This window comes from Cnephaeus nilssonii (genome assembly GCF_951640355.1).
Source record: "Cnephaeus nilssonii genome assembly, chromosome: 21".
Lineage (NCBI taxonomy): Eukaryota > Metazoa > Chordata > Mammalia > Chiroptera > Vespertilionidae > Cnephaeus > Cnephaeus nilssonii.
In genome coordinates, this window is record NC_137092.1 from 30763122 (window position 1) to 30775332 (window position 12211).

The following is a 12211-nucleotide window of genomic DNA, read 5'->3' on the forward strand; positions in this document are numbered from 1 at the left end:
GACTACAGTCACCCTGTGGCATTGTCCTGGCGGGCGTGTGACTGTCCCCGCCCTCATTGCACACTGTTTGGGTGGTTGTCCTATGGCCCACGGCCGGACAGCAAAGTGTAGCTCAGGTGCAGACTTCAGCGCTGGACTCCTGTCTGCCCCGCCAGCCCAGCCCAGCACTCTGTCCCACCTTCCCACACCACGCACCCTGTAGGAGCTTCCTAGGCCTGTCACTACAAAGCTCTACCAAGTGAATAGCAAAAACGACAGGCACTGACTTCTCAGTTCCTGAGGCTGGAAAGCTGGGTCCAGCTGCCGGCAGGCCCTGCTCCCTCCGAAGACTCTAGGCAGGTTCCTCCCCTGCTACTACCAGGCTCGGGTGGCCCCAGGCCTCTGTCGCCTCCCCCTGTGGCTTCACATCTTCCCTCTGTGCACATCTGTCTGTGTCCAGATTCCCTCTTTTTTTAAGGACACCTGTCATTTGGATTAGGGCACACCATGATCACCTCGATTTAACTTTCTTCCCTCTAAAGACCCAGTTTCCAAATAGGCTCACGTTTTGAGAATGTGGGGTTAGGCCATCCATGTATTTCGGGAGGACACAATTCAATCTCTAACACCCACTTTGCCATCCTCTCCTTGCAAAGACTGCTCCATAGCAGCGGGTACAGTGATCAGGGCGGCAGCTGGCAGGTGCAGAGATCACAAGCCGGTGCAGAGAAAAATCGTCTGGCTGAGGCTCCCGTCCCTGTGACACAACGCTCTGACCCCCTCGGACAATCCTGGGTGATACTAAATAGGTGCTCACAAAACAGCATTTCTCTCTGTGCCTTTATTTTAAGACAATGGAAAGTTTTCCTCCGTGGTTTTGAACCTCCTTTACTGAATATTCACGGAAATGCCTGATGGCCTTAATTACACTCAAGAGAGGTGGCCAGGTATTGGATAACATTCCTGAGGCAAAAGACAGTCCCCCATGGAACCCACTCTCTGATCTTTACGACAAAGAACTACACCACCTAAGCTGCAGCCTTAGTTTCCAGCACTGAGCAGCGTGATACATTGTAATCACAGGCCGCCAGCTCTCCCATCAGCCATCCTGACACCACGTGGTTTCTCTGGTGATTCAGCTAGCATACCCCAACAAATGGATCACCTTCCACTGCTTTCTTGGTCTGAGTAAGAAATAAGGCTTATGAGCACGCTAATGCAATGTGGGAGCAAGCCTAAAAGCAGGACATTCAACACCCTGGTGGTTGATTTGCCTAGTGAGCACGAGTCCTTCACCAAGAGAGAAGGCTCAGAATAAAAAATAACTGTAGGTGTACAGACTAGCCAGTGGCCAATCCAGCCAGCAGCCTCAGGATGGCCTGTCAGCTCCAGAACCTGGAAGGTCTGCTTCCTGTCACCACCCAACCCCCTACCTGGACAATAAACAAAGAGGAAGATGCCATCTCCAGCTTCCAAAGATGTTTTCTGTACCAATATCCTGGAGCAAAGGCAGCGAGAGGCTCTGCTCAAAAGGCATGCAGAAACACAGGGGAGCCCCGGAGAATTATCTCCCAGCATAAACTTAGGGGGGAGAAAAATCTTATAACAAAAACATACGCAGAATCTAGGGGCTTTAAAATATATGGGTTCTCTCCAAATATTGTCTCGAAAAATACAGTGTCCACCAGGCAGCTCTGCTCCCCTCAGAGTTGGCATCCCTCTCCACGTGGCTCCCCACGCTTGGCGACAAGCGGGCGGCCAGCAGCTCCAGCCCAGTGTGCTGATGCCCCTGCCGCGTTCCAACAAAGACTCTGGAATTGCATCGCATGCGCAGACAGACCGTACCGGTCCCGGTCACACGTCGACCCTTCATCTTAGATGTCAGTGTGACCCACCAGAATGACACAGATTCAGGGTGGAGTGGGAGAGGTTTGTCCCCAAAGGATGGGGACACACGCCGAGCGAAGAAAACCGCAGCCTCCCCCTATCCTACTCCCTACCCTCATGATAGCCAATCCCACGTCCCTTCTGTGAAATTCAAGAATTCTTTCTTTTTCACAGGCAGACTCGAGTTTTAGTAAGGCTAGTGGCATATCCAAATTGCTCTTTTATCATCCAATCTCCTGAGAAAGAAGCTATTCAAGTGATGCCGCCGGAGGGATGTTCTGTGAAACAGCAACGGAGACCTTATTGTGCTGTGATCGGCTCCGTAAGGGCTCCTCCAAAGATGACCGCATCCTAATCCAGGGAACTCGGGCAAGTCAGCCTCCCTGGCCCAGGGGACTCTGCAGATGTGGTCACGTTAAGGGTCTTGCGATGGGGAGCCCACCCTGGTTTCTCCGGGTGTGCCTGGTGTAATCACAAGGGTCCTGATAGGGGAGACGCAGGAGGAGTCAGAGAGCAGGCGAGGTGATGACAGGAGCAGAGGGGCAGGGAGAAATGATTTAAAGGTGCCCCGCTGCCGGCTTTGAGGAGGAAGGAGGCGAGCCATGAGCCAGGGGCGTGGCCGGCTTCTGGAAGCTGGAAAAGCCAAGGAAACAGATTCTCCCTGAGAGTCCCCAGAAGGAACCAGCTTGCCAACGCCTTGACTTCAGCTCACCACTTTTTAAATGTCCAGCAGTGACTCGATTTCAGATTTCGAGCTTCCAGAAGAGTAAGAGACAAATCTGTGCTGTGCTGAGCCACCACGTTTGTGATCATTTGTTACAGCGGCCACGGGAAAGGAATACACGTGGCGACATAAAGCAAGTGGGTCCTCTGCACAAAAGAATTTGCCCCGTAGCTGAGACACCCGATAGTGACGCCTCACTAGATTTTCCCTCTGTTACAAAAGCGTTACTAAATTCCATATTAAATATTCTTCATTCTTTACACGTTTTTAAAACGTTCAGTAATGATTTGAGGAGACAGTCTGGTAGAAAGGGCATCCGATAAACACTTCAGACTGCTAGGCACTCACTCCCCTTGAACACTCGCTGGCATGCACGGGCACGGCTGGTGCTGAACTAATCTGCACCCATTGGTAGAAACTATAGGAATTGCTGCATGCAGTCACGCAGATTCGTAATACAACTTCCAGGATGCGTGCTCATTTCAGAAACCACGCATGTACCACCATCCCAAGCGACTCCCTGTCTGGTATGGGCTGGGAATCCCTCTGCAGGTACCTTTTGTATACGGAATATTTATCACGTGGTCAGCAGCTTTGATATATAGATAGCTCAGAGAATAAAGAGGACTTACTCAAATTTTAAAAATTGTTTTGGTTTTATTTCCATTTCTATCTCAGTATTTGTAATATACTTTCCCCCAGTTTTGTTGCGATATAATGGACATTTAACACTGTATTGGTTTAAGGTGTACGACATAATCATTTCATAACACTTTTGAATATCACTCTGCATATACATGATTGGGGGCAGGTAGATGAGGGGCCAATGAGAGGTAGAGACTTCAAATATTATATGTTAATATATCAGTAAAGATCAAATTATTTTATTTTTATTTGGTTAACTGTGTCTAAGCTATACCAGTCTTTCCTTGATATTCTACTTAAAGCCACTTTAAAGGTTCCCATATCCCATGTTAAATGAATTCACAAAAGCTCCTAGTTAGCAGGAAAAGGTTTCACACAACCTCACCGAAAGGGTTTAAATGCACTGATTCAAACTCCTTCCCAGACCCTTCAGAACTTCTCTCAGGTGCAACACAACCCCAGGCACACACAAACCCCGCTCCCTATCCCCCATGCCTAGTGACTTGGCCAGAAGTACTTTTGGGAAAACTGATGCCCAAGACATCTGGATGCCCACCTGGCACAGAGTAAAGAAGGAACCAAGGTTTCAGAAAGGCCTGAAATTCAGATTCCAAGAATGGCCGTAAATGGGCCCGGGTGTTACCATGGATAAACCAGCACAATGGCGGGCAGCTCCTGTTCCTCAAGCTGTCCTAGAACTACAGAGGTGCCATGGCGGCTGGAGCTGAATCGCCCAGGGCCATGCGAGCTGCAGGTCAAGGTCAGGGCTAGGAAGGGCCATGTGAGCTGCAGGTGAAGGTCAGGGCTAGGAAGGGCCATGTGAGCTGCAGGTGAAGGTCAGGGCTAGGAAGGGCCATGTGAGCTGCAGGTGAAGGTCAGGGCTAGGAAGGGCCATGTGAGCTGCAGGTGAAGGTCAGGGCTAGGAAGGGCCATGTGAGCTGCAGGTGAAGGTCAGGGCTAGGAAGAGCCATGCGAGCTGCAGGTGAAGGTCTGGGCTAGGAAGGGCCATGTGAGCTGCAGGTGAAGGTCTGGGCTAGGAAGAACCATATGAGCTGCAGGTGAAGGTCAGGGCTAGGAAGAACCATATGAGCTGCAGGTGAAGGTCAGGGCTAGGAAGATGGCGAGACAAAGTAATCACAAAGGAGGGCCCCCGAGACATGGACATCTGCCCTCCGTCTCCTCTCATCAAAATGAAATTTCAGTCCCAAGAATTTAACGAGATATGAGGGAACGAGTTTCTATTTAACCACGGCCTTCCAAACCCTCCAGGGCAGCGCCCAGCTCAGCTTTAAATGAAATGCCTGCCCAGAGCCATCTGAGTCAGGAGACGAATAAACGGCCCGGACAGGCTGGAATCAGGGAGAAAATAGATTCTCCCTTCGCTCAGCCAGAGAGGACAAGCAGATCGGGGAGTGCAGGGGTTCCGACCTGCGAAGGGAAGGACGCACTCCTCTCTCAGTGTGATCTGGAGGGGAAAGGACCAAGGTCCTCTCGCCCGGACATGGGGCCACTTTGGGAGCTAAGTGTTGAGACCGAGTTTTCCAAATTAGAAAAGGCAACAGTAGGGAAAACAGTGCAAGTGTGTGTGTGTGTGAGAGAGAGAGGGGGGGGGGGATGTGAGGGTGATGAGAAGGCAGGATGGAGGTTTGGTGGATCCACGTCTATACCAAGCTCCCATTCCTGCAAAACCCTAGATGCAGATTCCAGTGCCCCACTTCCCAGGAAATGACTGGGTCACCTTTTTACAAACCCCAGGGGCTGAAGGGCACCGCTGACTTATGGAGACTGGTCCTGCATATTGGAAGTTATAACACAGAGATATTTTTGAGTTACAGAGCAGTCAGGTGCTGCTTAGTCGGCTGCTTGTCCAAAAAACAACTTAGACTTCAATGTCAAGGATTTTAAGGCAGACATGAGAAAGCTCCTTCCATCAACAAGCGCTCCTGAGAGCCAGAGTTATGTAAGAAGCAACCTGCATTTGCCTCTGCAGAGCATGACACAGCAGGCTGGGGACCAGATCCCCAGCACATCCTTCCCAGACCCCTGGACCAGCGAGGCTCCTTCTATACACACACACACACACACACACACACACACACACACACGCACTCCTCATATGCGCGCTTGCATCTAAACATTCACATTCCTCAAGCTACTTAAAGTAAACTTCAATCATAAAAGAACAGCAAAGATATAGATTATTTTCCTCAATTGCATTAATTGAATAATACATCTCCAACCTCTGCAGCAGAGATAACACTCGATAACAATGGTTTGTGTGTGGGCAATAGTGTGGTGAAGGCCTGGGGCAGGTAGGGGCTGGGTGGAGGGGGGCAAATAGGAGGTAGGGGAACATCTGTAATACTATCTACAATAAAAAAATATATATATTTGCCCTGACCGGTTTGGCTCAGTGGCTGGAGCATTAGCCTGCGGACTCAAGGGTCCCAGGTTTGATTCCGGTCAAGGGCATGTACCTTGGTTGCGGGCACATACCCAGTAGGGGGTGTGCAGGAGGCAGCTGATCAATGTTTCTCTCTCATCGATGTTTCTAACTCTCTATCCCTTTCCTCTCTGTAAAATTCAATAAAATATATTTTAAAAAATATAAATATTTTTAAGTATATCTGAAAGAGAATTCCCTTACTCTTTAGGTTCTTCCCTGCCTCTATTTTCCCTTAGCATTATTCACCTTGAGGTATTCACTTATTCATGTAACTTCTCCCCCCACCCCCCGCTGGAATATAACTTCTACAATTGCAAAAAAAAAAAAAAGTGGTTTGTGTGTGACACGTATGAGAGGTCAGCATGTCCACCCTTGGCTGCACTGCCCACAGTCCTGGACAGCAGGGCTGTGTCACAGCAGACAGGGAAGGCTCTGACTTGACAGCCTCCTATCACAGTCCCACTGAGACTGGGAGAGGTTTTTACATAAGCTACTAAAATAAGCTTTTCAGCTGAGAGCAAACAAATCCGAGTCTAAATTCAGTGAACTGGAAGCAGGAGAGATGCTGACCTTAAGACAACTCCACTGGGCTAATCATGAGAACCATGTTGGGACATCGGCGGTGCTGGGAAAGGCTCTCTAGATTCTAGAAGGAGTGAGGCTGTGTCTTCCATCTCCTCATTGAGCCCCAACCTCCTGACACCTGCCCGCCCCTTCCTGCTGCTCCAGGACCCACAGGTGAGACCTGTGAGAGGAACGCAGTGCTGCCGGCTCCTCCCTGTGCCTGCAGCAGGTCCCGCCCAGCCAGGCACAGAGGGACAATGGTGGTTACCCCCAAGGAAGGGTCGCCTCCCCTTTAAGCCTGGAAACCTAGACACTGTGCTTGAATGCTCTCCATCCCCCACGGACAGCCTTCCTCCATCACTTCATCACATTTTCCTCAGTGTGCACACCTGGGTCCCAGAACAACAGGTGCTGCTTAGGTGGCTGAGGAACGAGACCAGGGGCTGCCAGCCTGTCAAACTCCCGGCTCGTTCATCAGCAACAGGTTCAGGTCGACAGTCCTATATCTGAAACCTCTGGGTCCAGAGGAATCTCAGAATTCAGATTTTTGTTGTTTTCATTTTAGAAAGCTAATATCACACCCCAGCAGGGTCTGAGGAAGCATCCAATGAACTCATTTATACACTTTCGTATCAAAACATGAATATTCATACTAGTCTTCTAGTTATGAATAAAAAAATCCAGAGGTCTCAAGGGCAGGGGATTTGGCACCATCCTCCAGGATATAGAAACTCAGGGACAAAAACAAAGACCAGACAAATGGGGCAACTGCCAAAACCCCAGCAGACATCCCCTGACTCAGAAGGTCCGGGACGGACCAGCTGAGCTAGGACCAGGCTCATCTGAAGCATCTCCCATACAGAGAATGCCTTCTACCTTGAGCTGCCCTGGCCCCAGAACCGAGAGAGAAATCATTCCACAGAGCCCCCTATATTCAGGGAATCGGTCCCCGGACTCCGGCACCTGCCTCCGAGGAGGACACGACACACACCAGGTGTAGACCCTGCTGGGACCCACACGTCGGCAGCAGACGCTGTTTCCAGAGCCCTGACCCCATGTCACCCAGGTGAGCTGCACGGGGCGCAGGGCAAACCCACACTTTGATCTTTCTGGCCTTGGGGAGCAGAAAGAACATTTAACAGCCTCTGTCTTTCTCTCTGCCCCGTTTCATGCCAGCACCCCCGGGGCCCACCGCCCGCCTGCTCTCTTGCTCTGTGCTCCCTGACTGGCCGTGGCCACTCGCATGGCCTTACCTGCCCCCTCCCTGCCCTGGGCCCCCACAGGGCAATCACTTAGTCCCGCCCTCCTCTGCGCTCCCACTTACGTTTTCAGCTGCCTCTGGGGCACCCTTCCCCGCTGCTGCCGCTCGGACCCCTTCCCGCTGCGCCACTGCCTGCGAATACCCGCGTTCTTTCCCACGGCGCCCCCACGTGCACTTAAGTTGGTCACGGGACTGGCCCTGGCCAATGGGATGTGAGCAGAAATGCCACGCGCCAACGTCACTTCCGGCGGCGGCAGGGGGTGTTTAGTGCCTGTGCACCACCCCCCACGTCCCTTCCCCTCCATGATGCCAAGACAAGGCGGTGGAGAATCAAAACAGAAACCTCCTAGCCCTGACTGGTCTGGCTCAGTGGATAGAGGGGTCCCAGGTTCGATTCCGGTCAAGGGCATGTGCCTTGGTTGCGGGCACATCCCCAGTAGGGGGTGTGCAGGAGGCAGCTGATCGATGTTCCTCTCTCATCAATGTTTCCAACTCTCTATCCCTCTCCCTTCCCCTCTGTAAAAATCAATAAAATATTTTAAACAAAACAAAACAAAAAACAAACCTTCTAGGTCCTGGGGTCACTGTGAGAAGAATAAACTTCCATGGGGAACAGTTCCCGAGAGCTGGGAATTAGCTGACACAGCAGCGAGTGTTAACGACCCCCATACACCTGCCTTCTGCACCTGACAGGTTCCCACTTATTGTGCTTTAAACGCCACGGCAAATGCTGCCTGCTCGGGGAACTCCAACCTCCCGGGAAGGTCGGCCTCTCCGTCCCTGACCTCACGTGTCTGGCAAGCAATTACCTGAATCTATGGACACGTTTCTGTTTGCAAGTTTGCGCCCCGCATTTGTGTGTGCTTCTCCCGCCCCGGTGTTCTCGGTGCCTTGCAAGCTGCAAACACTCAATATGCTTGATTTACGGAAGCAAAAATCAGAGCCTTCCCGCTCGCGGGGCCAGCAAACCAGAGTCAGCATTTCCCCGGAGCCGTAGGTTCTCAGCATTGTGCCTAGGTACTGTAGGAGGCAATGTAAGGAAAACACTTGTCACCGCCTCTACCAGCATCGTTTAATCTTTAGATCCTCCGCACCCATTATCTCCCATCTATTAAAGGAAGGCCGCCACTTAAAAAGGACCTCGTCTTTGCAGGAACTACCAGTAAGACATTTCTCAGAAAGGAAGATCAAAGAGGGGCATTGTAGTGAGGAGAGGAAAGCCGAACAGGGCCCTCTCTTGGCACCCATGAGCCTGGCTCAGCCACGCCTGCCACCGTGTGCAGGTGACAGCCTAGGCACGCACAGTCGCGTCATCACGGCTTGGCAAAGCTTCCCAAACCAAAGGCGCAAAACCCCGCCACCGGTCAGGGACACAGAACACAGGGAAGTGGCTGGAGGGATGTGTCCCGTGAGTACTTCCCTTTCTCCCAATTCTCTAAAGGACGTGATGCGATGCTTAGTTCCAGCCCCAGGGAAATGGTGACCTTAATTAAATGATGATCAATTATTAAGGCAATTTTCACAGTTAATTCCCACGAACTAGCATTTTACCTGCTACAGGTGTGGCTGTACTGGGGACACTGAGATGAGCCACTTAATGTGCATGGACCATGCGGTCGGCTGGCGGTGCTGGCATCCCGGTGCGCAGACAAAAACAATCCCGACAGAGAGCTGTGACACCCCAGTGCCACACCCACAGCTGCAGGCGAGCAAGGGGCTCCTAGCACATAATCCTAGCAGGACTGTAAGAGCGGTAAGTGGAAGAACATTAGACTCTGCCGTATGCTGAAGGCTGGTATAGACAGTGAGATTTTTTTTTTAAGTGAAAAAATTGAAGAGGTAACTGAGCAGAATGGAATAGTAGAGTTTGAGATAGTCGGGAGAGTACGTTTTTGGAAAATATACTTTTATTGATTTCAGAGAGGAAGGGAGAGGGAGCTAGAAACATCAATGATGAGAGAATCATTGACCAGCTGCCTCCTGCATGCCCCCTACTGGTGATCGAGCCTGCAACCCAGGTATGTGCCCTGGCCGGGAATCGAACCGTGACCTCCAGGTCCATAGGTCGATGGTCAACCACCGAGCCACACCGGCCGGGCAGGACAGTACATTCTGATGTTGAGTGTCACATGTCATATATAAGAGGTACCTCAAAACACAGGGCGTTGCTCCTGGCTGGTATTTATGTAAGTCAGATACCATAAATAGAACAAGGAATGCCCCACCCCGTCCAAGATACCAAGTGCATATGTGGAAAGCAAGAAATTGACTGAAAATGGCATTGCCCGGCAACTTACCTTGTATGAAGATCCTATTCCAGTAGATCTTTCCAACTTGGTTGCCCCCAAGAAACACCAGATTGGACAGGATGAGCATGGAGGTGGAGCACGAGGCTAGGGCAGCGTGGAAGCGACGGCGAGCCCGTGGGGAGAGGAACTGGACCTGTGGGGAAGGCAAGAGCACCTCATTGCACGGTGGAAAGTCAGACTGGCACTGCATCCAGCCTTCCTCCGTCAGCAGCCCCGGGTGCTTCCCCCAGACTGTTCTTTAAATTAAAATTATTATTTAAGCACGTCTCAAAACTTCTATTCCTGCAACATGCTCATTCTGATCTAAGTGCCACACCCCCAAGTTGTTACCTCCTACGACCCAAATGAGCTTTCCCCGGACACGTGTAACACAAGTTCTGAAGCTAGTTAAGATTCAGCTGGAATGTCTCTACACATCTTCTGCATGTACATCTCTAGGCACAAGACCTGCTTAAGCTGTTCTCCATGGTAACAAGCACAACTCCATATAATGAGGTCCAGATCAGAGCGATCTTCCAGGCCAGTTTACTAGACCATGGGGAGCTACCCCATCGCTCTGACCCACTATTAGGAGGAACCTTGTTAAGAGGGCGCAGGAGAGCAGTTCAAGCCAACTCCGTTCCTGGAATCGGAGCTCTGGTACGCCAATGGTGAGCTGGCAGCAGCGTCAAAACATGCACCTGAAATACATGGAACTGGAGAGATGTTTTCCCTAATGGATGATAAAGAATTCTGCTCATCCATCCGAGATCTTCAATGGACTTTTCCCTCCCCTTTTATTACCTTCGTGAGGATGTCATAAAGTCAACTAAGCCTTCCTACCTCGGCCCTGGCGTTCTGGGGGCCCTCTTGAGGGAGGCCCCGTGCTGTGGCTGCAGTGTGTGAGCCCCCTGAGCACATCGCAGGGGCTGTCCTTTGAGGCTGTGTATTTAGAATGAAGACCAGGTACAGTGCAACAGCCCGACACACAGGGCCCCGGGGGTCCTGACAAATACCTCAGCCTAATCCAAAGACACATGGATTAGGAGATGGTTCCGAATATCCTCCTGAAACCTGTCCATCTCTGGGGTGGTCACTGCCTCCTGATTCCAGCTGTACTCCATTACAGATGGAATTCTGAATTGGCCGGATTCGTGGCAGGCGAAAAGGACTAAGCAGGAGGCTGACTGGCTTCTGGAGCCCCTGCTGTGCATCACCTGTGGCTATTGTGCAAACCTCAGTCAGGGTCCTCTGAAAACTCAGAGAAATGAATTCCTGGCACCTCCCCTTTCTCTCCTGCAGTCCCAGCATCTGTTCTGCCTGCTCAGATAGAGCTGCTACCATGCATCTCCCATCCATGGCTCTCTCCTCCTGCATCACCTTGGAGCACGGCCATCCTGCCCCACCTGTGAGCGTGAGGCCTTCTCACGCGTGAGCTGAGCAGTGGACACTGACTGGGCCATCTGCCTGGATGTGATTGTTCTGGAAAGATCATCAGTGATGCTGATGTGTCCCTGGTTACGGGCCGCCAGACAAGATGACCTCTCGTCTCTTTCCCTGCTCTAAGAGGCCACAAGCACGTCCAGACGATGCTGTCAAACACGACCGGATGAGAGATAATTACACAGAATAGAAGCTGGTAATGAGAGAGAAATGGGGACAGAGCAGGCTCATAACACAGCCCTCCTCACCCTTGAGAGTAAGGAGACATTGATCTACCCGTTCCTGCATTTTAGAGAAAAGGGAGGTATTTTCTGGGTATTACTGACTCAATCAGCAGTAAGTGGGGAGGCGGGATGAGAGGAAGCAGGGAGACAGCAGGGGAAATCCAGAATAATAAATCAAGAAAATACGAATTGTTTTAATTGGCATCAATGTGTCCAAATAATTCTCTCCAGGGAGAGGGACATTATAACACATTTGATTTCTGAGGGACCCCATGGGTCAGATACTCTGCGGCGTCTGCTCTACCCCGTCAATCTCTCCCCCCACCCCCCTGCCTCACTTCCTGTTTGGGGTGGTCCAAGGCCCTGTGTGACCTTGCTCTTGTTAACGTCAATTACAGAGAGCGGACAGGGCTCGGTTACGCTCAAAGTGGTTCTCCTTTTAGGGGAAATGATTACAATAATTAAATAATCAATAGAGAGATACTGAGAAAACGCTCTTTGCATTGGGTTGCTAAGCAGGGCTGCGGTGCCAGGTTACCTGGCACAAGGCAAGGCAGGTTCTGGTGGGAGACAGAGCTGAGGAGTAAGTTCAGAGCAAGGCAGGAGGCAAGGGGGAGTGGGTGCTGGAGGCTGGGGGGGAGTGGGTGCTGGAGGCTGGGGGGGAGTGGGTGCTGGAGGCTGGTGGGGGAGTGGGTGCTGGAGGCTGGGGGGGAGTGGGTGCTGGAGGCTGGGGGGAGTGGGTGCTGGAGG

At 51.4% G+C, this 12211-nt stretch overlaps 1 protein-coding gene across 5 annotated transcripts in view; it reads right to left on the reverse strand.

Moving 5' to 3' along the window:
* The window catches only part of HHAT (hedgehog acyltransferase), a 174308-nt gene that overhangs the window by 26335 nt on the left and 135762 nt on the right, over nt 1-12211 (reverse strand). For all 5 annotated transcript variants that reach the window (XM_079761620.1, XM_079761624.1, XM_079761623.1 and 2 more), the window contains one exon: nt 9804-9948. In XM_079761620.1, the coding sequence (XP_079617746.1) occupies nt 9818-9948 (131 nt within the window). In that variant the 3' untranslated portion in view covers nt 9804-9817. The remainder of the gene's footprint in view (nt 1-9803; nt 9949-12211) is intronic.